Consider the following 26,402-nt stretch of genomic DNA (forward strand, 5'->3'; position numbering starts at 1 on the left):
AAGTTGGAGTACGCACAGATTCCTGCATCTGGATTTTTCTGTGCATAAGCACATTTCGGCTTTTGTGCTTACGCCATGTTATAGTTCGAGTTCTACGCACGGCCCCAGGTATGGCGTCATGCTACCAGTAGTGACACTGACCGCAGCCAAATGTGAAACAAATGACAAAACAGATGAGGAGGAAAAAATGTCAGTGGCTTCCACCTGTTAAACCATTCATTCCTGTTTTGGGGGTCGTCTCATTGTTGCCCCTCTAGAGCACCAAAGCAGCTGAAACTGATGGATAAGCCCCTCTGCCACTTTACTGACCAGATCAATAGCCCCCAAGTGTCACTGACTTGATGCTACACTCTCATTCAAAACGGGTCGTTTCATTTTTTGGGGGCAGTTTATCTTTCTAGTCTAGTTTTCTTTCTATCTATCTGTCTGTCTGTCTATTATATAGTGCCTTTCATATCTATCTATCCACTGTATCTATCTATATATAGTGCCTTTCATATCTATCTATTTATCTGTCTACCTCTCTGTCTGTCTATTATATAGTGCCTGTCATATTAATCTATCTGTGTATCCGCCATCACCCACATATATCTGTTTAAAAACTCAGTCTATTCTAAATGACTTGAGGGAGATGTGTGACTGAGAAGGTCCTTCTCTAGTCTTGCAGCCTGGTCAAGGCCCATTCCTGCCTTGTGTCTGATGTCCCAGGGTGGGCTCCCTATGAAAGGTTCTTCCTAAATAGGACCAAGCTTATAAGCACTCATCACATCACTTACTATGAAAGGCTCAATGCAGGCCCCAGATTAATTTTGGAGTAACTCTTACAGTGCTCACTTTGAAAGGCACTATAAAGAATGATGATATTAAATACTCCAAAACAAAAATCATTTTTCATTTAGCATGTTTAGATAAACATTATTAATCCGGCTATTCTCAGAACCCTGGTTTCTAAAACACTACATAATCCCTTAATTCCCATTAGACAAGCCAGGTTAAGAGATGTAGTTTTCTCAGCGAGTAACCCAACTCTTTAGCCTTGCAAACCTTAACCAGGTTATAGCTGAGGAGGTAGCAGTAGCTGCGTATTCTCTGTTCTCTGTACTCTGCTCGTCTGTGGACACGTCAGCCTCACGCAAACTTTGAGAAGTGTGGAAGTTGACCCGGACACAGACAGGCAGACACGTTCCATGTCACCCACAAACACGTTTATTTACAGTTATTAACAATAAGTTCAATGGTCACACAGACCCAAAAAATGGTCACTAAGACCCAGTTGTGCACAAACCCCAAAACACTCAGTCCTGGCCACACAATGCCTTTCTTCGGGCAGCCTCCACACCTCCTCTGTGTTTCGTCCTTCTTCCACCCAACTCTAGCCTCGAATGAATGGAGACGGCCCCTTTTATTCAGTACCCGGATGAGCACCAGGTATTCCCGGCATTCCTCCCTTGGCCACGCCCCAGCGTGGTGGAAGTGCCGGCTGTCCTCCCGGCAGCTCTCCGGGTAACGTCCAAAGTCTTCCCCCCAGGACTTCCTGGTGTGGCGGAAGTGCTGGGGTAACAGGTCCCCAAGGCATTGGGGTGCCTCCTGACGGTGACCACGGGCCCCTACAGGGTGGAGCTTCCATGCCCTGTACCCGTGGCCCCCAGAGCAACCCGGAAGGCAAACCCCACGTGATTCAGGGTGGGCACAGACCCACATCCGGTTCCTCATGACGTCCCGGCCGGGTCATGGCCCCTGGCATCCCTGACACTAGCCACAGGTAGAAACGTCCACAAAGATAAATTCCCTGAGGCCAATGCTCAGATGATCACATTTATTCCTTCTCCTGGTTAAAATAATCTCCCTCAATATTTCTGAAATTGGTAAACTTAAGCCGATGAGCTGAATGTACAGTGCTAACTCAATGTCCGTTCTAATTTGGCCCCATATGAGTGTGAGTGTGTGTGCGTGAGTTAGCCATAAACCTAAATAAAGCGATATAATGTAGAGTTAAAAGCAAAAACCAAAAGCTTGGAGTAGATTGGAAATATTTAAAAAATGAGACATCATTAACTTTTATCTTTTTTATATAGCACCAAAACAATAATACCAAATTTTAAATTATTTCATAATGCAAATAAAAATGCAGTAACAAGAAACATAACTGATGAACTTACATCCAGAGCCACAGACTGCTTCGCCCAGGACTTCTTCACCTGATCATACATGATTGTGTTATTGATACCAAGGCCACAAAAGATTACGAAAGCCTAGACAGAAAAATAAAGACTTTTAGTTGTTTATGTAGGCAACATTTTATCTATATAGTTACTATTATGAGAATGTTGCAAGTAACCAGAAATATGTTCTTAATTCTGCATTCTGACCCTATCTATCTATCTATCTATCTATCTATTATATACTGCCTTTCACATCTATCTATCTATCTATCTATCTATCATATAGTGCCTTTCACATTATCTATCTATCTATCTATCTATCCATCTACATATTATATAGTGCCTTTCCTATCTATCTATTATATAGTGACTTTCTGTCAATTTATCTGTCTGTCTCAGAGGTTCACAAACTGTGGGGCGGGCCCCCCTAGGGGGGCATGAAGTAATAAAAAGGGGGGGTGCGAAGATGTGAAAAAAAGAAAACAAGAATCAAAAATATGAAAAATACATCTATTGAAACCAAAACAAATTAACTTAAACTACATTCTGATACTAGAAAAATAAATATAGAGTTAGATAAATGTCGATAAAAGATAAGTTCCCTCGTACTGCTGGGAGACTTCAATGCTCACGTGGGCAATGACAGTGAGACCTGAAAGGGCGTGATTGGGAGGAATGGCCCCCCCGATCTGAACCCGAGCGGTGTTTTGTTATTGGACTTCTGTGCTTGTCACTGATTGTCCATAACGAACACCATGTTCAAGCATAAGGGTGTTCATATGTGCACTTGGCACCAGGACACCCTAGGCCTCAGGTCGATGATCGACTTTGTGGTTGTGTCGTCGGACTTGCGCCATATGTCTTGGACACTCGGGTGAAGAGAGGGGCGGAGCTGTCAACTGATCACCACCTGGTGGTGAGTTGGCTTCAATGGTGGGGAAGATGCCGGTCAGACCTGGTAGGCCCAAACGTGTTGTGAGGGTCTGCTGGGAACGGCTGGCAGAGTCTCCTGTCAGAAGTAGCTTCAACTCCCACCTCCGGCAGAACTTCGACCACATCCCGAGGGAGGTGAGGGACATTGAGTCCGAATGGGCCATGTTCCGTGCCTCTATTGTTGAGGGGCTGACCGAAGCTGTGGCCGCAAGGTGGTCGGTGCCTGTCGTGGCGGCAATCCCCAACCCGCTGGTGGACACCGCGTGAGGGATGCCGTCAAGCTGAAGAAGGAGTCCTATAGGACTTTTTGTCCTGTGGGTCTCTGGAGGCAGCTGATAGGTACCGCAGGCCAAGCGAATGCGGCTTGGTTGTTGCTGAGGCAAAACTCGGGCATGGGAGGAGTTTGGAGAGGCCATGGAGAACACTTTGGACGGCTTCGAGGAGATTCTGGTCCACCGTCCGCGCCTCAGGAGGGGAAGCAGTGCAGTGTCAACACCGTATATAGTGGGGATGGTGCGCTGCTGACCTCACTGGGACGTGGGTCGGTGGGAGGAGTACTTCAAGACCTCCTCAATCCCACTAACATGCCTTCCACGAGGAAGCAGAGCCTGGGGACTCTGAGGTGGGCTCTCCCATCTCTGGGACTGAAGTCACCGAGGTGGTCAAAAACTCCTTGGTGGCAGGGCCCCGGGGTGGATGAGATACCGAGTTCCTTAAGGCTCTGGATGTTGTAGGACTGTCTTGGTTGACACGCCTCTGCAACATCGCATGGACATCGGGACAGTGCCTCTGGATTGGCAGACCGGGGTGGTGGTCCCCTCTTTAAAGGGGGACCGGAGGGTGTGTTCCAACTATAGAGGGATCACACTCCTCAGCCTCCCTGGAAAAGTCTATTTGGGGGTTCTGGAGAGGAGGGTCCGCCGGATAGTCGAACCTCGGATTCAGGAGGAACAGTGTGGTTTTCGCCCTGGTCGCTGAACAGTGGACCAGCTCTTCACCCTTAGCAGAGTCCTGAGGGTGCATGGGAGTTTGCCCGACCGTCTACATGTGTTTTGTGGACTTGGAAAAGGCATTCGACCGTGTCCCTCGGGAATCCTGTGGGGGTGCTCCGGGAGTATGGGGTACCGGACCCCTGATAAGAGCTGTTCGGTCCCTGTACAACCGTTGTCAGAGCTTGGTCCGCATTGCCGCAGTAAGTCGAGCCCGCTTCCAGTGAGAGTTGGACTCCGCCAGGGCTGCCCTTTGTCACCGATTCTGTTCATAACTTTTATGGACAGAATTTCTAGGCGCAGCCAGGGTGTTGAAGGGGTCCGTTTGGTGGACTCAGGATTGGGTCACTGCTTTTGCAGATGATGTTGTCCTGTTTGCTTCATCAGGCCGTGATCTTCAGCTCTCCCTGGATCGGTTCACAGCCGAGTGTGAAGCGGCTGGGATGAGAATCAGCACCTCCAAATCGAGAGCATGGTCCTCAGCCGGAAAAGGGTGGAGTGCCCTCTCAGAGTTGGGGAGAGATCCTGCCCCAAGTGGAGGAGTTCAAGTATCTCGGGTCTTGTTCACGAGTGAGGGAAGAATGGAGCGTGAGATCGACAGGCGGATCGGTGCAGCATCCTGCATCGGTCTGTCGTGGTGAAAAAGGAGCTGAGCCGTAAGGCAAAGCTCTCAATTTACCAGTCGATCTACGCTCCTACCCTCACCTATGGTCATGAGCTATGGGTAGTGACCGAAAGAACGAGATCGCGAATACAAGCGGCTGAAATGAGTTTCCTCCGCAGGGTGTCTGGGCTTTCCCTTAAAGATAGGGTGAGAAGCTCAGTCATCCGGGAAGGAGCTCAGAGTAGAGGAGAGGAGTCAGATGAGGTGGCTCAGGCATCTGATCAGGATGCCTCCTGGATGCCTCCCTGGTGAGGTGTTCCGGGCACGTCCAACCGGGAGGAGGCCCCGGGGAAGACCCAGGACACGCTGGAGGGACTATGTCTCCTGGCTGGCCTGGGAACGCCTTTGGGATTCTCCCGAAGAGCTGGAAGAAGTGGCCGGGGAGAGGGAAGTCTGGGCATCTCTGCTTAAGCTTCTGCCCCCGCGACCCGACTTTGGATAAGTGGAGGAGGATGGATGGATGGATGGATAGATAGATCATTAATTAAAAAAGAAGAAATTGGTATTAGTGGGCTCCTTTCAAAAAAACGTTAGGGGGGGCGCGATTAAAACTGTTTTAAAAATTCAGGTCGCAAATACTTAAAGGTTGAGAAACGCTGGTCTATGTATAATATAGTGCCTTTCATTTCTATCTATCTATCTGTCTGTTTATTATATAGTGCCTTACTGTCTATCTATCTATTATATAGTGCCTTTCTATCTGTCAATCTGTCTGTCTATCTATTATATAGTGCCTTACTGTCTATCTATCTATTGTGATGGACAGCCGGGTCCCATGCCCGACCAGGACACCTCTGCTGCATATGTTCCGGGGGAGCCACCATAGGCAGCTCAATACCTTCCCTGGGACGCTTGGTGGCAGCCTCCCTGGCCGATGTTCATTCCCCAGTCTCCCGCATGGCTCCATGGGACATGGAGTCCTCCACAACCTGGGTGGGAGCTGGGGTGGCCGCTAGGGGGTGCTGCTGAAACTCGAGAACCCGGCAGGACGAGTCATCAGCCCCACCCGAAGGTGCAATTGGGACCAGGTGGTCAAGCACCTGGATCACTTCCGAGTGGGCTATAAAACGGGCCAGCCTCCACCACTGAGGGGCCAGAGTCGGGTGGAGGAGGACAATGTTGCCTGAGAGGAGTGGTGGTGCAAGGTGAAGAGGTGTTGTTGTTTGTGACAAAGTGCTTTTGGGACTGTGTATTGACTGTGGGTCACAGGGAAGACGTGCGCCCACGGGTGAAGAAAAATAAAAAAGCCTGTGTGACTTTTACACGTGCCTCTGCGTAGACTGTGCCAGGTCGGGCGCTATATAGCGCCTTTTACACTATCTATTTATTTATTATATAGTGCCTTTCATATCTATCTATCTATTATATAGTGCCTTTCTATCTTTCTATCTATCTGTCTATCTATCTGTTATATAGTGCCTTTCACATCTATCTATCTATCTATCTATCTATCTATCTATTGTGACAGATGGCCACGGTCATTGTGTGGCTGAGATGTCAAAAGGATCAGAGGAGAGAATCCCTACGAGGCACTACCTCACCTGGGACACTAAAGGTCAGCCCTCCACCACGGGTTCCTGCAGCACAGACTGGGAGTGAGAATTTCATTCAGCCCTGTGGGTGTCCGTGGGGGTGTAGGAGGCAGCTGTCTAATACTACTTATTACTGCAAACTACAGGAGGACCCCACTGATGTTTACATGAAAAGTTACACTTTACTAGATGAAGGGGCCTTAGCTGCCTGGAAAGCTTGCATTTGTAATCTATTTAGTTAGCCAATAAAAGGTGTCATTTCACCCTACTTTCTCCTGTATCAATCTAAGGCTAATACGGTACAACACTCTACTGCTATCAGTACAAGAATAGACAACATCTCGTAGTCACCTGGACCAGTTCAATCCGCTTACCTGTAGGTGCTGAAGTGGTAAACTCGGTGAGGGGACACTGCATTATCTGGTCATGGAGGAGCTTTTTTCATGTCGTCTTAGGGCAGGGGTGGGCAGATTCAGTCCTGGGGGGCGCAGTGGCTACAGGTTTTTGCTCCAACCCAATTGCTTAATAAGAAGCACTTATTGCTCCAATAACACCTCTTCTTCACTTTAGTGGTCTTGCTCGTTAAGATTTTGAACCCTTATTGCTTATTTTAGTCTTAAACAGCTGTAATCTTGGTTCTTAATGGCTCCTGTCGATGTACAGGTAGGTGGTATAACCTGCTTGGCATTGCTACCTGTCACACCTCCTCCGGTGCCCATGGGTCAGCTGCAAGGTCTTCAGCTAGGAACCACCATTCACCAACGTTTCGCTCCTTTAATCGCTAGAACGCCTCCTGGTGGCGGAGCAGTGACAGGGACGTCTCCCTGTCACCCCCTGCAGCTGTTATTGGGGTTATTTGTTCTTTCCCCAGCTCCTGTCCTTTCTCCTCAACCAGAGCCAAAAGCTGCCTTTCTCTGCCTCTTCTGCCAGATCTTTAATGGCCTTTCTTAGGTTCCTTCCAGTCACCCCCTGCGTCCCTCAGGAGGCGTGTGGTTGACAGCCCCACAAACCCTCAGCATCCCACCTCCACTGGGTAGATGGTGGTCTTCCAGCCGGCCTCCCTGCACTCCTCAGCCAGCTCGGAGTACTTGGCCTCTTGCTCGGCGCCTCTATCTCCCCTTCAGATGGAACGGTCAGCTCAATGAGGTGCACCGATCTTACTTTATTAGCAATAAGTTGCAAATGACAAAAGAGAGCCGCATTTCTCCATTTAGCTTGTTACCATTTACACCTCTGTGTATTTATAACTTACTATTGGGTTTAATTAAATACTTGAAAGTGAAGAGAAAAAAAGTGAAGGACTGAGAATTACTCCTCCTTCAAATCATTTGGATGGCATTCTTAGAAAGGGTAAGAAAAATATGATATGAGAATGAGCTGACATAGCAGAGTTAAAGCGCTAACAAGCCATGAAATTAAATAATTGACAAGGATTGGTTTTTAATGAAGCAACTGGGTTGGAACAAAAACCTGCAGCCTGTGTCTTAGGGAGTCAAGGCCTTGTCAAAAAACAGAACCTCTTAAAGCCCATCGAGGCATTCCTTGTGTGATTTTGGGGTATACCAGAAAAAAAAAAAAAACAAGTTGTTGTTGTCCACTCAGCTGTAGTCGTGAACAGGGCAAGCGTGGCTTTCCAGACCAATCAATTAAACAACACAGAAGTTGAGAAAAAGTGACTTGGGGTCAATTCATCCCACTGTGGACGGAGTGACCACACAGATCAGCTCAAGGTGAGTGATCAAACAATGACATCTTGGGCAGACTGGACAGCTTCCCTGTGCTCATTAACAGAACAAGAATGGGCTCCAGGCCACCTCAGGTTAAGTAGCTGAAGTTAGCAGGTCCTATGATGTACTAAAGACACCCTTAGAGCAGGGATCTCAGACTTCAGTCCTGGAGGGCCGCAGTGGCTGCAGGTTTTCATTCTCACCCTTTTCGTATTTAGTGACCTGTTTTACCTGCTAATGAACTTCTTTTCAACTCATTTGAATTGACTTGTTTAAGATTTGGGGCGGCACAGTGGCGCAGTGGGTAGCGCTGTTGCCTCGCAGTAAGGAGATCCGGGTTCGCTTCCCGGGCCCTCCCTGTGGAGTTTGCATGTTCTCCCCGTGTCTGCGTGGGTTTCCTCCCACAGTCCAAAGACATGCAGGTTAGGTGCATTGGCGATTCTAACTTGTCTGTAGTGTGTGCGCCCTGCGATGGGCTGGCGCACTGCCCGGGATTTGTTTCCTGTGTTGGCTGGGATTGGCTCCAGCAGACCCCCTTGACCCTGTAGTTAGGATATAGCAGGTTGGATAATGGATGGATGGATGTTTAAGATTTGTTCCCCTGAATTTCTTCATTTCTTTCCTTCAATGGCGCCCAAACAGAAATGAAATGAAATGTGAAGTGAGGAAGACAACAGAAGACCAACTCAGTCAGGGCGCTGAGTCTTGTTGTTAATTAAACCTGCTGTTTAATTCCATGGCTTGTTGCTGCTCTCGTTGTGTAACAGCAGACATTTCAGAAATTGCTGATTTTTTTTTTCTTTACTTCTCTAAGAGCTCTGGTCAAATGTTTTGAGGACCTGAGGAAATCAACATAATTGAGACCTCCAGCCTTTTCATTTTCAGATATTCTATGATGGTCACAGTTTGCTGCTCATGTTTTGGTTCATTTTGTATCTCATTATTCAGTGGTCCTCAATCATGGGTCTGGAGGGCCGCAGTGGCTACGGGTTTTCATTCCAGCCAGTGTCCTAATTAGAACTCAGTCCTTGCTGCTGATAATGAATCTTGGTGTTTAACTCTACGCCTTATTAATGCTTTCATTCATCAAAATACAAAGTTTAGTTACTTTGTATGTCACATGTCCTCAATTACAGTCCTGGAGGTCTGCGATGGCTGCAGATTTTCAGTTTAACTTCTTCTTCTTCTTTTTTCTGCTACTCCCATTTGGGGTCACCACAGTGGATTTTTTTAATGATTTTGACCCATTGTGGCCTCTTGATGATGTTAGTCCCGGATGTCCCATTCATCTTTCCCGCTGATAACTCCAATAAGTTTAAATTAAGAAAAGACCTGATTAGTGAGATTCAGTGAGAGGGAAGAAAGATCAATCAGTTGAAAATGATGAGGCATAATCTTCTTTTTCCTCATCCCTTCATCTTCTTTCGGCTGCTCCTGTTAGAGTTTGCAAAAGCAGACCATTTTGTTCCATAACTTCCTGTCCTCATCATCTTGTTCTGTCACACCCATCACCTGCATGTCCTCTCTCACGACATCCATAAACCTTCTCTTAGGTCTTCCTCTTCTCCTCTTGCCAGGCAGCTCCATCCTTAGCACCCTTCTCCCAATATACCCCTCATCTCTCCTCTGCACATGTCCAAATCAACACAATCTCACCTCTCTGACTTTGTCTCCAAACTGTCCAACCTGAGCTGACCCTCTAATGTCCTCATTTCTAATCCTGTCCATCCTCGCCACACCCAATACCAATCTTAGCATCTTTAACTCTGCCACCTCCAGTTTTCTGGTCAATGCCACCCTTTCGAGCCCATATAACATAGCTGGTCTCACTACAGTCCTGTAGACCTTCCCTTTCACTCTTGCTAATATCCATCTGTCACAAATCACTCCTGACAATCTTCTCCACCCACTCCACCCTGCCTGCACTCTCTTCTTCACTTATCTTCCACTGTCCCCATTACTCTGTACTGTTGATCCCAAGTATTTAAACTCATCCACCTTCACCAACTCTACTCCCTTCATCCTCACCATTTCACTGACCTCCCTCTCATTCATGTATTCTGTCTTGGTGGTCCTACAGACCTTCATTTCTCTCCTCTCTAGAGCAGATCTCCGCCTCTCCAGGGTCTCCTCAACCTGCTCCCTACTCTCACTACAGATCACAATGTCATCAGCAAACATTACAGTCCACGGGGACTCCTGTCTAATCTGTCAGCCTGCCAACTACCATTGCAAATAAGAAAGGGTTCAGAGCCAATCCCTGATATAATCCCACCTCTGTCACTCCTACTGCAGACCTCACCATGGTCACACTTCCCTCGTACATATCCTGTACCACTCTTACGTACTACTCTGCCACTCCCGACTTCCTCATACAATACCACAGCTCCTGTCTCCTCACCCTGTCATTTGCTTTCTCCAGGTCCACAAAGACACAATGCAACTCCTTCTGGTCTTCCTTTAACTTCTCCATCAACACCCTCAGAGCAAACATTGCATCTGTGGTGCTCTTTCTTGGCATGAAACCATCCTGCTGCTCACTAATCATCACCTCACTTCTTAACCGAGGTTCCACTACTCTTCACCATAACTTTATGCTGTGGCTCATCAATTGTATCCCCTGTAGTTACTACAGTCCTGCACATTCCCCTTATTCTTAAATATCGGCACCAGTACACTTCTTCTCCACTCCTCAGGCATCCTCTCACTTTCCAAGATTCCATTAAACAATCACCTCCTTGTCTCCTCTGTTCCCTTCACCAACATGTCCATTGAAATCTGCTACAATCATCACTTTCTGTCCCTTGGTTACACTGTCCATCACCTCATTCAACTCACTCAAGAAATCTTCTTTCTCATCCATCGATGAAATCGAACCAATTTCTTAACTAGTATCCTTTTATTTACTACTAAAGCAATACATTTTTTGGGCTTAATTTTAGTTCTCTTGCCTGTTACTACTGCGGTGGGCTGGCGCCCTGCCCCGAGGTTTGTTTGCTGCCTTGCGCCCTGTGTTGACTGGGATTGGTTCCAGCAGACCCCCGTGACCCTGTTGTTAGGATATAGCAGATTCGATAATGAATGGGTGGATGCCTGTTACCATTCAGAACCCCTAATTGCCTATTTTAGATTTTAGCAGCTGCATTTAAGTTTTAATTGTTGCCTGTTTTCTTAACCAGACAATAGTTAATGATGAGATACAGTTAACCAATAAACCAGCAGCTCTCCAACTAATGTGCTTCCTTTTAAACCTGTGCATATGGACCATGAAGTATCTGTTTAGAAATGAATGAGAGGGGAATTGGAAGGGCTGTTAAGTTTAAATCTAGTCTGGTCCACAAAACACTTGGATAATGATCTCACAGAAGGAAACTCTACAGTGCAATTCAAATTTCTCTTGGATGAATGCGAGCATTAACAAGCCAAACAGTTCAATACCACATTTCATTATCAGCATGGACTGTCTTCTAATTAGGAAACTAGTTGGAATAAAAACCTGCAGCTACTGTGGCCCTCCAGGACCCCCGTCATTATTATTTGGATTAAGAAAAAAAGAAATAATTATTGGGGGTCTGTGCCTTCAAGAGCAAGTCAATTAAAATGAATTCAAAAGATGTTAATTAGCAGCAAAAACAGGTCACCGATTAAGAAAAGGGTGAGAATGAAAACCTGCAGCCACTGCGACCCACCAGGACTGTGACTGAGGACCCCTGTCATTATTGTTTGGCTGCTAATTAAGGATAAAGAAACAATTATTGAGGGGTCTGAGTCTTCAAGAGCAAGTCAATGAAAATGAATTCAAAAGATGTAAATGAGCCAAAACAGGACCAGCAAACTGTGTCCATCATAGAATATCAGAAAATAAAGAAAGATGAAGGCCTCAGGGATGCTGATCTGCTCAGGTCCACAGAACATTTGACCAGTGGTCTCAGAAAAGAGAAAATCAACAATTTTGGAAATGTCTGCCATTACACAATGAGATCAGCAACAAGCCGTGGAAATAAAGAACAAAGTTAATTAACAACAAGGATCGGCTCCTAATTAAGTAATCGGTTGGATTTAAATCGTTTGGAGTTTGAGGCCCGGACTGAGTTGGCCTTCTGTTGGCTCTTATCCATCCATCCATTCATTATCCAACCTGCTATATCCTAACTTTAGGGTCACAGGGGTCTGCTGGAGCCAATCCCAGCCAACACAGGGCACAAGGCAGGAAACAAACCCTGGGCAGAGCACCAGCCCACCGCAGGGCACACACACACCCACACAGCAGTGACAATTTAGGATCGCCAATCCACCTAACCTGCATGCCTTTGGACTGTGGGAGGAAACCCACGTAGACACGGGGAGAACATGCAAACTCCATGCAGAACCCGGGTCTCCTAACTGCAAGGCAGCAGCACTACCCACTGCGCCACCGTGCCGTCCTCTGTTGGCTCCCTCACTTCACATTTCATTTCTGTTCAGGAAAAAGATTAAACAATTCAGATCAATTAAAATGAAAGGAAAAGGAGTTAATTAATAGCAAAAACAGGTCACTGATTAAAGAAAGGGTGAGAATGAAAACCTGCCACCACTGAGGCCCACCAGGACTGGTATTTGAGACACCTGCTCCAGAGACCACTCACCAGGTCATCTGATGGATGAAGGGCTTCCCACATGCCATGGTCATATTGACCAGGTTATTTTATGGAATATGTGCTTCTGGGGGACACCTTAGCTACAAAGATCATGTCATCATAAAGGTTCTTTCTAAGGAAACCTTAGTCACACTGACCAGGCCATCCTAACCAGAAAAAAAACATCCTAGTGACATGTTTTGAGGACATGGTCTAAGAAAAGAAGAAACGTCTCTTGATCGTGAGCATTTTTCCAAGAAAAAAAAACGTCAGGTAAAGATAACTCACCTCAAAGAGACGCTGGTCGGCATCATCGAAAGGTTTCCCATCCAGACGGTTTAACACTTGAGCAACTCCTGTGTACAGAAGAGGAAAGCAGAAGGTGAGAAACATCAGGTGATTGAGCCGTATAACTTCATTCATTCAGTCATCACTTATCCCTATATGGGTGTGAGCAAAAAGACTCATCCCCTCCAGTGCCACCCAAATTACTTCTCATTGGCACACATCAGTCCCCAATTACTTCAGAGCATCAAACTCCCCCTAACCCCCCTCTGCCGCTTCCATTAAGCCAAATCAGCCAAGAAGATGGGGGGTTTTTGGGAATAAAGACTCTTTGCTTCTCTCAGGGAATTACAAAGCATCCATCCTGCTCTCGCTAAATGTTGACGTCTTTTAAAAGTGTTGCAACGCATACGTTTCATTAAAGTGTGACAGTAAGCTGCTGTAGGAGCAGATTTGTGTTCACTTGTCTTCTGTTAGATAGCCAGCAGCGTTGAACCAAACACCAGCAAACTCAAAAGACGGTGAGAGGTGTCCATGTGCTTCTTTATAGAATATCTGAATGTTTTAACGCCTCATTAGGAAAGGCGAGATATTTCTCTATTATATTAAAAAAATACCTACAAGGAGACGAGACTTTTTGGAAGGGATTTTTTCAAGTTCCGCGAGACAAGACTTTTGAGTCTTTCAAGTCACGTTCTCTTCTCAACTACAGTAATCCCTCGCTATATCGCGCTTCGATTTTCGCAGCTTCACTCTATCGCGGATTTTATATGAAAGCATAACTAAATATATAACGCGGATTTTTCACTACCAGCGGGTTCTGTGGACAATGTGTCTTTTTACTTCCTGTACATGCTTCCTCAGTTGGTTTGCCCAGTTGATTTCATACAAGGGACGCTATTGGCGGATGACTGAGAAGCTAACCAATCAGAGCACGCAGTTAAGTTCTCCTGACTGAGAAGCTAACCAATCACAGCACGCAGTTCAAGTTCCTGCCTGCTGAATGAAGTGTTAACCAGGAAGTCTCGTCTCGCTCATTCAGCATCAACGTGTTTCTCTGTGTAAAGAGTTGTGCTCTTTTGTGTTTATCTTTGTGCATAGTCAAGCCCTTCATTATGGCTCCAAAACGATCTGCTACTGCTTCATGGGCCGTGCCCAAGTGCAAACGGAAGATATTAATGATTGCCGAAAAGGTAAACGTTTTGGATTTGTTGAAGGCTACGATTCATTTTATTTAAAAAGTAGGAAAGGAATATAAGATCTACGGCCGCAGTGTCCTTTTAACCAGGGTGCAAAGCAAGTTGTAAGTGGATGTAATAAGGCAGTAGTCTGGATGGAATCTGCTTTAGGGATTTGGATTGAAGACTGCCAGAAGAAGAACAACGGCAGTGCTACACAATCGCCTGAAGTGGCTGCTTTGGAAGAACTGTAACGCTCTCCTTTATTGTGCAGTAAAATTAAACTCATTGTTATCGAACAAGTCATCGTGTCATTGTTGGTGAGTAACCATAATTAATTTTCTACTTACAGTACTTAGTACATGTACGTACGTTTAGTGTCACTGTACACACACATTTACTGTATACTATTTTTCTTGCATTGTACGTATTTATTGCTGGTGGCCTGTCTATCGTAATGGCTGTAAACATATGTGATATCGGAGACACTCAATATCTTTAAAATAATATTTAGGTTTTACTGTATATAAACAGTGTGTTTATATACATAATTTCAATGAATCTTACCTAATATCTAAGAGAATACAAAGGGATTATGCTGTATAACTCTGCAGGGAATATTTATAAACAGTGTGGGAGAGCTTATAAGGGCTTAAAATATATAAAAATAACCATAGAAACATATGGTTTCTACTTCGCGGATTTTAACCTGGAACGCAACCCCCGCGATCGAGGAGGGATTACTGTATATTCAAACACGCCCACGGTCTACTCTCAGCTCATTCGTGTGAATGCTTTTGACAGACATGTTTCCTGCTCTCTCAGCTCTTGTACATTTTTATGCTTTCCTTATTTTAAGGTCCCAATTAAAGAAGACGTATTATGTCCAGATCTTATTGATGAATTTCATCCCAAAGGGATATCAACAGAAGAAATGAGTACACGGGCAATCCTAGTACAGAGAAATGATGAATTCAAATTAATTAATGCGAAAATTGTTGATCGGTTACATGGCAGATTGGTTAAATGCGTATCAACAGACTCTGCTGAAACAGTTGGTGGTGATGATGCGGAAGATGAAAACATCAACTTACAATATTCCGCACGAATTAATGTAGAAAGAAGGATGTATCCAAGAAAGGTAATGTAGTACATCTTCAGGTGATAGCATTAGACAACAAAGGAGATTGTGATATGCCATTCGTATTAAAATGTTTACAGTTTACAGTTAGAATAGCTTTTGCAAAGACAATTAAAAAATCACAGGGACAAACATTTGAAAAAGTCGGTTTATTTATTAGAGAGAAAGAAACGATATTCACTCACACGCAATCCTAGCACCGAGAAATGAGAAAGTCAACGAATTAACGGCAAAAATGTTGATCAGTTACTCATCAAATTGGTTAAGTGCATCCAAAATTGTTGTTCGGTTACACAGCAAATTGGTTAAATGCGTATCAATAGACTACGCTGAAGCAGTTGGCGGTGATGGTGCGGAAGATGAAAACAACAACTTACAATATCACGAAGAATATCTACAACCGCTAACACCATCCAGGATTACAACGCACAAATTACTGTAGAAAGAAGGATGTATCCAAGAAAGGTAATGTAGTATATCATCAAGGGATAGCATTAGACAACAAAAGAGATCTTGATATGCCATTCGTATTAAACGTTTACAGTTTCCCGTTAGAATAGCTTTTGCAAAGACAGTTAACAAATCACAGGGACAAACCTTCAAAAAAAGTCAGTTTATTTATTAGAGAGAAAGAAAAGAAATTCAGTCACGCGCAATCCTAGCACCGAGAAACAAGGAATTCAAACAAAGTAATGCCAAAAATGTTAATCGGTTACTCATCAGATTGGTTAAGTGTGTCCAAAATTGTCATTCTCATGTCCTAGTGAGCTGAACGACTTCCGGCCTGTTACTCTGACGTCACATCTGATGAAGACCATGGAGCGGCTGCTGCTTCACCGCCTGAGGTCACAGGTCCGTCACGCCCTCGACCCTCTGCAGTTCGCATACCAGGAGAAGGTGGGAGCGGAGGATGCCATCATCTATATGCTACACCAATCCCTCTCCCACTTGGACGGAGGCAGTAGTGCTGTAAGAATGATGTTTCTGGACTTCTCTAGCGCCTTCAACACCATCCAACCTCTGCTCCTTAGGGACAAGCTGACTGAGATGGGAGTAGAGTCATACCTGGTGACATGGATCGTGGACTATCTTACAGACAGACCTCAATATGTGCATCTCGGGAACTGCAGGTCTGACATTGTGGTCAGCAACACAGGAGCGCCACAGGGGATTGTACTTTCTCCGGTCCTGTTCAGCCAACATACATCAGACTTCCAATATGACTCGGAGTCCTGACACGTGCAAAAGTTCGCTGATGACACTGCTATGGTGGGCTGCGTCAGGAGTGGGCAGGAGGAGGAGTACAGGAAGCTAATCAAAGACTTTGTTAAATGGTGCAACTCAAACCACCTACACCTTAACACCAGCAAAACCAAGGAGCTGGTGGTGGATTTTAGGAGGATCAGGCCCCTCATGGACCCCATGATCATCAGAGGTGACTGTGCAGAGGGTGCAGACCTTTAAATACCTGGGAGTGCAGCTGGATGATAAACTGGACTGGACTGCCAATACTGATGGTCTGTGTAAGAAAGGACAGAGCCGACTATACTTTCTGAGAAGGTTGGCATCCTTCGATGTTCTACCAGACGGTTGTGGCGAGTGCCCTCTTCTACACGGTGGTGTGCTGGGGTGGCAGCATAAAGATGAAAGATGCCTCACGCCTGGTCAAACTTGTTAAGAAGGCAGGCTCTATTGTAGGAGTAAAGTTGGACAGTTTAACATCTGTGGCAGAGCGACGGGCATTAAGCAAACTCCTGTCAATCATGAAGAATCCACTGCATCCACTGAACAGGATCATCTCCAGGCAGAGGAGCAACTTCAGTGACAGACTTTTGTCACCGTCCTGCTTCACTGACAGACTGAGGACGTTTGGGTGTCACTGCTAAGAGTGTTGCCCCTGCGACCCGTCTTTGGATAAACTGTGGAAAATGAATGAATGAGCTTTTGGAAATCAATGTTCTCATTCTAACGCTTGATTATTCCCTGGGCCAAATGTTAGTTCATCAAGTTTTACTTTTCTGTTTGCTGGTTTAGAATGTCCACTCATTCATTTTCCATCCCACTTTTCCAGCTCATTATATCATACTAGCCAATGGTACCTGTTAAAGACAGGTAATAGAATAATTTAAAAATGTTTGCCATCTCTTGCCCTGTGTGTACTTTAAGTGCCTTTCCTGTTTAATTGTGTCTGTGAGAACATCTCTTGACCAGCAACCCCAACCCAACACTCTCCCATAAAGCCTGTTTCTGAGACTCTGTACTGATTTATGAGGTGCTTTTAATAATAACAATAATAATAATATTATTATTATTAACACATTTTATTTATACAAGGCGCCTTTCTAAGCACTCAAGGACACCGAACATCCATCCATCCCTTATCCATATATCCTAACTACAGGGTCACGGGGGGTCTGCTAGAGCCAGTCCCAGCCAACACAGGGTGCAAGGCAGGAAACAAACCCCAGGCAGGGTGCCAGCCCTCCACAGGGCACTCACACACCAAGCACACACTAGGGACAACTTAGAATCGCCAATGCACCTAACCTGCATGTCTTTGGACTGTAGGAGTAAACCGGAGTACCTGAAGGAAACCTATGCAGACACAGAGGGACACTGAACAAACGATAAATAAAAAAAACACATTATAAATAGTGATAAGCGAGCACCAAAGTGTTCGGTCCGAACACATCGCGATGTTTAATGTAAGTCAATGGGAGACAACCAGGCACCCCTTGCTCTGAAGAGGGGACGGTGCCTGGTTCATTGGAAAAGGTCAGAAAGTGACAGAAACACCACCCAAATGGACCAGGAACAGCATGGGGACGATGTCTGGATGCATCTTGAACTCCCAAGTCGCTGCTGGGAACCAGTTTGTCCGAGTTGTACGCCACTTTTACAGACTGACAAAAACACCCAGAAAAATCAATTTTACAGGAAAAATGACGCTCTAAAAACATTATATGCCAGTGCCTGCAGGTGAGCTGACGCTCAAAAACATTGTCGGGCAACCGGTGATTTTCTAGGGCGCCGCGAAAACTTTTGTAAAATATTTAAAATTGCAAGTGTTTTTGAACTTTTGGTTGATTAAAAAGATAATGTTTTAAAAAAAAAAAATGATGTTGGAAAAACAGATAACGGAACACTTACGGAAATGAGGTCTAAGAAACGCGAGAGACTTCAAATGATCGACATGGAAATCCGCGTCTGTCTTTCGAAAATTGATCCTCGCATCAATCTCATATGTGCTGAAAAACAAGCTCAACGTTCACATTAATTAAACTTAAGATTTATCCTTTGATTCCTTTATTAATAAAATGTTTCAAACTTGTAAAATTAACTGCTTTTATTGGCGATTGTCCATAGATTGTGTCGTCACGACTTTATTTATGGGCAGTCCCTAAGGTGCGCCGCGAAAGAAAATTTTTGGACTTAGTGCGCCGCAACTCGAAAAAGGTTGCCTTTCACTGCTTTAAAACACGATATGGGAGTGCCAGCAGGTGAGCTGACGCTCTAGTCTAAAACATTATATGCGAGTGCATGCTGTTTAGCACCCGATGACGTGTTCCGCCAGTTAATCACTGTAATGCCAGCACCTGACATGGCTACTGACATTACAGTGAGGGCAGAACTTACCTGCCCCTTAATTGGCTGTCTCCAACCCGAGAAATGTGCGGGGCGGGGACTCGAGCATGGCGCACGAGCACATGTGGTGCTCGTTCGAGTAGCGCCATGCAACGAGCATAGTGATGCTCGAGCCGAACACATGTTCGGCCGAGCATGCTCGCTCATCACTAATTATAAACAAAACTTAAGATATCAGAAAATATAAAAATTAAAACCAAACAAAGCCACGGTTAAACATTTTAAACAGATGGGTTTTAAGTTTACATTTGAAGGTTAAGAATGATTCGATATTTCTAAGTTCAGTAGGCAGTGAATTCCAGAACGGCTGAATGCTCCACTTCCAATGGCGGTTAGACAGGTGAGGGGGACAGTCAGATGGATGGAGGAAGAGGATCTAAGGTTACGGGAGGGAATGGCAGCATGAAGAAGGTCAGACAGATATGGAGGGGCAAGGTTATGAATGACCTTAAATGTTAACTGCAGAATTTTAAAATTGATACAAAACAATCGGGAGCCAATGAAGCTGCTGCAAGACCGGAGTAATATGGTGAATAGATGAGGTTCAAGTAATGATGCGAGCTGCAGAATTCTGGACCAGCTGAAGCTTATGAAGAGATTTATTAGAGAGACCAAAGAGCAGTGAATTGCAGTAGTCCAGACGAGAAGTAAATAGACTGTGAACAAGAATGGAAGTGGTATGGGGAGTGAGGGAGGGACGGATGCGATTAATATTAGGTAGGTGGAAATTAGCAGACTAGGTGATGTTATTAATGTAAGATTGGAAAGACAGAGTACTGTCAAGGACGACACACAGACTCTTGAGCTGAGGTGAAGGGGAAACAAAGGAGTTATCAATAGCAAGTGAAAGATTATCAGCTTTGGATAATGATGATCTTGTACCAATGAGGAGAACCTCATTGAGGTCTACAGGACGGTGGTGAGACCAGCTATGTTATATGGCAGTGGTGGCGAACCTATGGCACGCATGCCAAAGGGGGCACTCGGAGCCCTCTCAGTGGGCACGCGCGCCGTCGCCCGAGCACAGAGTTCGTTACTATAAAGCCTGAGGAATGCGGGGCCGGGCTGCTCCCTTCACCGCTCCCCCTCTTCACGCGCGCCAGAGGACTTTTCTCACATCACCCGCCCCTCTGCCCAGCAGCCCAGTGGGAGCGCGTCCTTCCTCTCCTGTCTGGGGTAAGGCGGGCGACACACATGCTGCTTGAGGGTGCGGCATGGACTGCAGCCTTTTGAGTCTGTGATTCCCGTGGTGGGGTTGGAGGGGATGTGGTATAGAGGGTCCACAGCTCAAAATTGAAAAGGGCAGTTTTAACAGATAATTGCCACACTCGCAGCTTAAAGGGGGTTATGGTAGAGTGGCCGGAGCGGTTTCCGGGAGCTTTGTGACGCGGGCAGTCCTCGCTTAAGCGCACAGGTGAGGAGTCGTCCGCATCTGTAATTATTGCCGGGAGTTGCTAATCGCCACACCTGATCCACGACCCCGTAATATATAATGGAAGCTTTGGGGGCGGAGCTTAATAGGGAAGACCTGCGTGAAACACTTGAGAGGATCGAAGGGATGACAAAGGACAGCACAGTTAGTTATGAAAACGAAATCCTTAAAGTGTGGAATTCTCTGCCAAATAATCTTAAGTCAATGAAAGCACTTGAGATTGCTTTCCTTACTTTGTTTGGAACATCTTATGCTTGTGCGCAGCTGTTTTCAGCTTTGAATTAAATCAAATCTGACACCAGAAACAGACTAACAGATGACCTGAGTGCTGCATGTGTTGCTCTCAAACTTACAAAGTATGAGCCAAGGTTAGACAAACTATCAGCATGCAAACAACAGCAAAAAGCACATTAATTGTTCAAAAGCATACCGAATGCAAACTTTTACCTTTCAACAAAAAGTTGTTTGTATCATTGAAAGCTCTGTTATTATGTTTTTCTTTTAAGACAAAAGATGTTAATGTATGAGTTGCTTTTCTAAACTAAAAGCTCAGTAGATAGATAGACAGACAGAGCATCAGTATTGGCAGTCCAGTCCAATTTACCATCCAGCTGCACTCCCAGGTATTTATAGGTCTGTACCCTCTGCACAGTCACCTCTGATGATCACGGGGTCCATGAGCGGCCTGGGCCTCCTAAAATCCACCACCAGCTCCTTGGTTATGCTGGTGTTCAGTTTTAGGTGGTATTCAGGTTAAATTGCCATGTTGGCACTTTGCAATAAATAAGTGGGTTTTGGATTGCAGTTTGGGCACTTGGTTTCTAAATGGTTCGCCATCACTGTTATATGGGCTGGAGACGGTGGCACTGACCAGAAAGCAGGAGACAGAGCTGGAGGTGGCAGAGTTAAAGATGCTAAGATTTGCATTGGGTGTGAAAAGGATGGACAGGATTAGAAATGAGGACATTAGAGGGTCAGCTCAGGTTGGACAGTTGGGAGACAAAGTCAGAGAGGCGAAATTGCGCTGGTTTGGACATGTGCAGAGGAGAGATGAAAGCTGGGTATAATGGGAGAAGGATGTTAAGGACAGAGCTACCAGTCAAGAGGAAAAGAGGAAGGCCTAAGAGAAGGTTTATGGATGTGGTGAGAGAGGACATGCAGGTGATGGGTGTAACAGAGAAAGATGGAAAGGACAGGAAGATATGGAAGAAGATGATCCACTGTGACAACCCCTAATGGGAGCAGCCAAAAGAAGAAGAGGAGAACCTCAGTTTTGTCACCGTTTATCCATCCATCCATTATCCAACCCGCTGAATCCTAACTACAGGGTCACGGAGGTCTGCTGGAGCCAATCCCAGCCAACACGGGGAGCAAGGCAGGAAACAAATCCCGGGCAGGACACCAGCCCACCGCAGTGTCACTGTTTAATTTAAGAAAATTTGAAGAAAACCAGGATTTAATTTCAGTAATGCAGTCAATAAGTAAAGATGGTGGAAAAAAAAGGTGGGTTTACTAGCAAGGTAGAGCTGGGGTTTTGACTCCTGTTCAGTTTTATACATTGCATCTTTAAAGGCAACTCTCTTAGCATGCACCATTAATCCTCCTCATGTATCTCACACTCGCACTTTTTCTTTCCTTGTGTCCCCAAAGCCAAACTGAAGAATCACACCAAAGCCAAGCTGATTAATCAGATTGCTCTGAGGGACTGGATTCCCAGATCTTAGTGTTTTATTATATAGTAGATAGATAGGTTATTTTATAATATAATCAAACATTCTCAAATTATCCATCATTATCCCACCCGCTGAATCCGAACACAGGGTCACGGGGGTCTGCAGGAGCCAATCCCAACCAACACAGGGCACGAATCAATCCTAGGCAGGGTGCCAACCAACCGCAGGACACACACAAACACCAAGCACACACTAGGGCAAATTTAGAATCACCAATCCACCTAACCAGCATGTCTTTGGACTGTGGGAGGAAACCCACACAGACACGGGGAGAACATGCAAACCCGGGTCTCCTAACTGTGAGGCAGCAGCGCTACAACTGCGCCACCGTGTCACCCCATTCTCAAATTACTTGGTTCAATTCAATGTCATGATGGACAAGAATCTATCTTTGCAGCAGTGGGTATAAAGAAGCAGCTAACTTTGAACAGGGTATTAGTCCATCACAGGGCCCACTTACACACACACACACACACACTTGCCAAGGGGAAACTTAGAACTGCCAGTTCACTCACAGCATATGTCTTTGGGGATGTTGGAGGAAAATGGGAGTACCTGCAAATGCAAGTTCTCCATTTGACCCGAGTCAAGGACTATATAAAGGACTGCTGTAAACCCAGCAAGTGAGCCAGAATGTGTGGAGGAGAGAATTGGTTGTGATTATTGTATGGTTATTGTGCTTACTTACTTGCCTGTGTATCTAGGCTGTGGTGCTTAGAGGCACAATTTATAAAAAAAAGGAATTAAAAATACCATTTAGTACTTTTACCAGATATCCTGGACATCTGTCTGTTGGGTTAGAGGAGCGACAGTGCCCTCTAGTGTTACACTAGCTAGATAGATAGATATCTATCAATCAATCTATCTATCTATCTATCTATCATATAGTGCCTTTCATATCTATCTATCTATCTATCTATCTATCTATCTATCTATCTATCTATCTATCTATCATATAGTGCCTTTCATATCTATCTATCTATCTATCTATCTATCTATCTATCTATTATATAGTGCCTTACATATCTATCTATATATCTATTATATAGTGCCTTACATAGATCACTCTATCTATCTATCTATCTATCTATCTATCTATCTATCTATCAATCATATAGTGAAGGAAAATACAGGGAGAATGTGCAAAACTGCACGCAGACAGTGAATGGGAATGAGATTTTGACCTACAACACTAACTGTATTATATCATCCATCCATTTTCTAAAGCCAGTTTTCCAGAGATGGATCATGGCGTAGCTAGAGCCTATCCCAGCAAGCACTGGACACAAGGCAGGGACAATCCCTGGATGGGATGCCAACCGATTACAATGTCGAACACACACACACGCACTCAGGGGTTAATTTAGCACTGCCAGTCCACCTAACCTTCATGTCTTTGGACTGTGGGAGGAAATTCACCTGAACGCTGGGAGAACATGCAGACTCCCTGCTGGGAGAACCTGGGGAACCCCAATCTTGTTGATGTAAGACAGCAGTGCTACCACTTTGTCACTGGGCCTCCTATATCACGTTCTATTATACTAAGAGATATTATATTGCAATGACCATCAAAAAAAAAAAAAAGCAGGAAATGATCGAATGCAGGAATGTATTGCATGTTCTCCTCCTGTCGGTGTGGGAGTTTCCTCTCGCAGTGTGAAGACATGCAGGTTCGGTAAATAGGCGACTCTGATTTGGCCCGGTGTGTGTGTGTTGACGGTGTGTGTGTGTTGGCTGTGAGATGGGTTGACACCCTCTCCGGGCTCTGTTTCTGCCTTGCACTCTTTGCTAGCTGGGATAGGCTCCATCATCCCCCATATTAGAGATATATAAATGAAATACCTGTGTGTGTGTACAGAGCAGTCTGCTCAGTGGCGTAGCTAGGGGTGGGCGGAGGGGGCGGTCCGCCCCAGGCGGCTTATTTTTGGGGGCGGCATTATTGGCCAAAATGCTCAGTACAATTTGTGTGTAAGCAGCAGGGTTCGGAAAAATATCCTTCATGAATGAAAAAAGGAAAATTCTCAGATTTTCGTCCACAAATGCTTCAAAGATAATTTTAAGACTGTCCTTCTGTGGCAGCATCAGACGTAGCCATTGAAGGCTATGAGGCAATAACAAAAATAAACGTATTTCTAGGAAGATAAACAACTAATTTACAATTTATAATTTCATTTCCTTATCAACCTGAATGCGTTCTTACTCTGCGCAGAAAACATCCCCACCTATCACTTGTACACTACACTGGTTTTGGTTTTTGTAGCGTAATTATATTAAACTAATAATTACAACATGGCTTATCAGTGCGTCTATACGATATTCTTGTCTAGTTGATGCTTATAAATAATTATATGTGAAAAAGTATTGCTGTTTCTCTATCTACATATATAAAATGCCAAAAACCACTGACTCACTCATCACAAAAATAGTGCCCATACGCCAGCGTAAATTCACAGCCGATCTGACGCTGTTTGTTTTCAAAATAATATTGCATTAGTGCGATGATGTTTTGTGATTGGTACTATTCAGGTCATAAACTGATTTCTTTAAAATGTCATATATACCTACACCTGTGTTTTTTTTTGTGATTGTTGACATCATACACCATAAGGTGCACATACTAATTCTACGTGAGCAGGAACACTCAATAAAACTGAATAAAAAAAAAATAAAGTGACAGTGAGATACGAAGAAGACAGATTCACCAGTGTTTGTGTGCCAGCTTTTATCCCTCCAGATCAGAGAATGTCCAGTTCCATTGCCTCAAAACACCACTCAGAAATTTATGCTTGCTTCTAAAAATATGCTTGCGCTTCTAAAAATTACAGTTCTCAAGTGTGAACAAACTGTCAAAAATACGTTACTGGACACACAAGGCATTCTCTATCAACGAAGAAACAATCTTCCATCCCTGTGACTTTGGAGTACTTCTGGGCTGAAAACAAATGCAAGTTCTCCATTTGACCCGAGTCAAGGACTAGATAAAGGACTGCTGTAAACCCAGCAAGTGAGCCAGAATGTGTGGAGGAGAGAATTGGTTGTGATTATTGTATGGTTATTGTGCTTACTTACTTGCCTGTGTATGGTGGCTGTGGTGCTTAGAGGCACAATTTATAAAAAAAGGAATTAAAAATACCATTTAGTACTTTTACCAGATATCCTGGACGTCTGTCTGTTGGGTTAGAGGAGCGACAGTGCCCTCTAGTGTTACACTATCTATCTGTCTGTCTGTCTGTCTATCTATCATATAGTGTCTTATATCTATCTATCTATCATATAGTGCCTTACATATCTATCTATCTATCTATCTATCTATCTATCTATCATATAGTGCCTTTCATATCTATCATATAGTGCCTTACATATCTATCTATCTATTATATAGTTCCTTACATATCTATCTCTCTATCTATTATATAGTGCCTTTAACATCTATCTATCTATCTATCTCTCTATCATATAGTGCCTTTCATATCTATCTGTCTATCTATCTATCTATTATACAGTGCCTTTCATATCTATCTATCTATCTATCTATCTATCTATCATCGTGCCTACTAATACTAAAATGAACATCTGTCTGTCTATCTAACTGTCTATCGCAGTGCTAATTCTGTTAGATTGATAAGGACTAATGAAGACTCTTTGTAAGTTTCACTTGTACTTTAGAACTTAAGAAGTGTGAGGGGGCCATTCACTCCATTTGTTTAGCCAGTAGCTAATCTGCTCCAATATCTCATTCAGATTCTTATTAAACATTGTCAATGTTTCTACTTTAATAACATGGCTTGGTAGTTTGTTTCAGATTCCCACAACTCTTTGAGTAAAACAGTGCTTCCTGGCTCCAGCCGTAAATGCTCTTCACTGGTCTCTTCCATTGTTTTGAGTTTTTATAAATTTTTAAAAATCACCACCAGACCCCCATAGGCCAGATTTCTAGTTACCTATAATTTCATTATCACAACAGCATTACTATAAAAGCATAAAGCTGATAGAACCACCCGAAGTGTCCCCAGTGCCCCTTAACCTGAAATATCTCATGAACAATGGATGATTTCCCACTCATGAAGAGACAAGAAAACAAATTAAATTCTAAAAGAAATGAAAGCTGGTGACCATAAGTGTTAAGAACCTCCCAAAGACTCACCGATAATTTGATGGTTGCTGTTCCAGATAGGCACACAGAGGACAGAGCGAATGTGAAATCCGGAGAACTGGTCGGCCTGGGGAAAAGAAAAATGAAAGGACAGCTGTAGAAACATCCAGTGATCTTGTTATCCTTGTGTTTCTCTGGAAGAGTCATGCTGCACCATCCGTGTACCGCATCTGCACAGTTATTGGAACTGGCCTACTATGGCTGGCACACTG

General features: G+C 44.5%; 1 protein-coding gene across 1 annotated transcript in view; it reads right to left on the minus strand.

Annotated features, from left to right (window-relative positions):
• The window catches only part of pde11a (phosphodiesterase 11a), a 401,879-nt gene that overhangs the window by 159,438 nt on the left and 216,039 nt on the right, over positions 1-26,402 (minus strand). Inside the window, exons 7-9 of the mRNA XM_039757714.1 lie at positions 26,182-26,257; positions 12,912-12,979; positions 2,160-2,252 (exon numbers count right to left, since the gene is read on the minus strand). Coding sequence (XP_039613648.1) covers positions 2,160-2,252; positions 12,912-12,979; positions 26,182-26,257 — 237 coding nt within the window. The remainder of the gene's footprint in view (positions 1-2,159; positions 2,253-12,911; positions 12,980-26,181; positions 26,258-26,402) is intronic.

This window comes from Polypterus senegalus, chromosome 6, assembly GCF_016835505.1.
Source record: "Polypterus senegalus isolate Bchr_013 chromosome 6, ASM1683550v1, whole genome shotgun sequence".
In the NCBI taxonomy this organism is placed as follows: Eukaryota; Metazoa; Chordata; class Cladistia; order Polypteriformes; family Polypteridae; genus Polypterus; species Polypterus senegalus.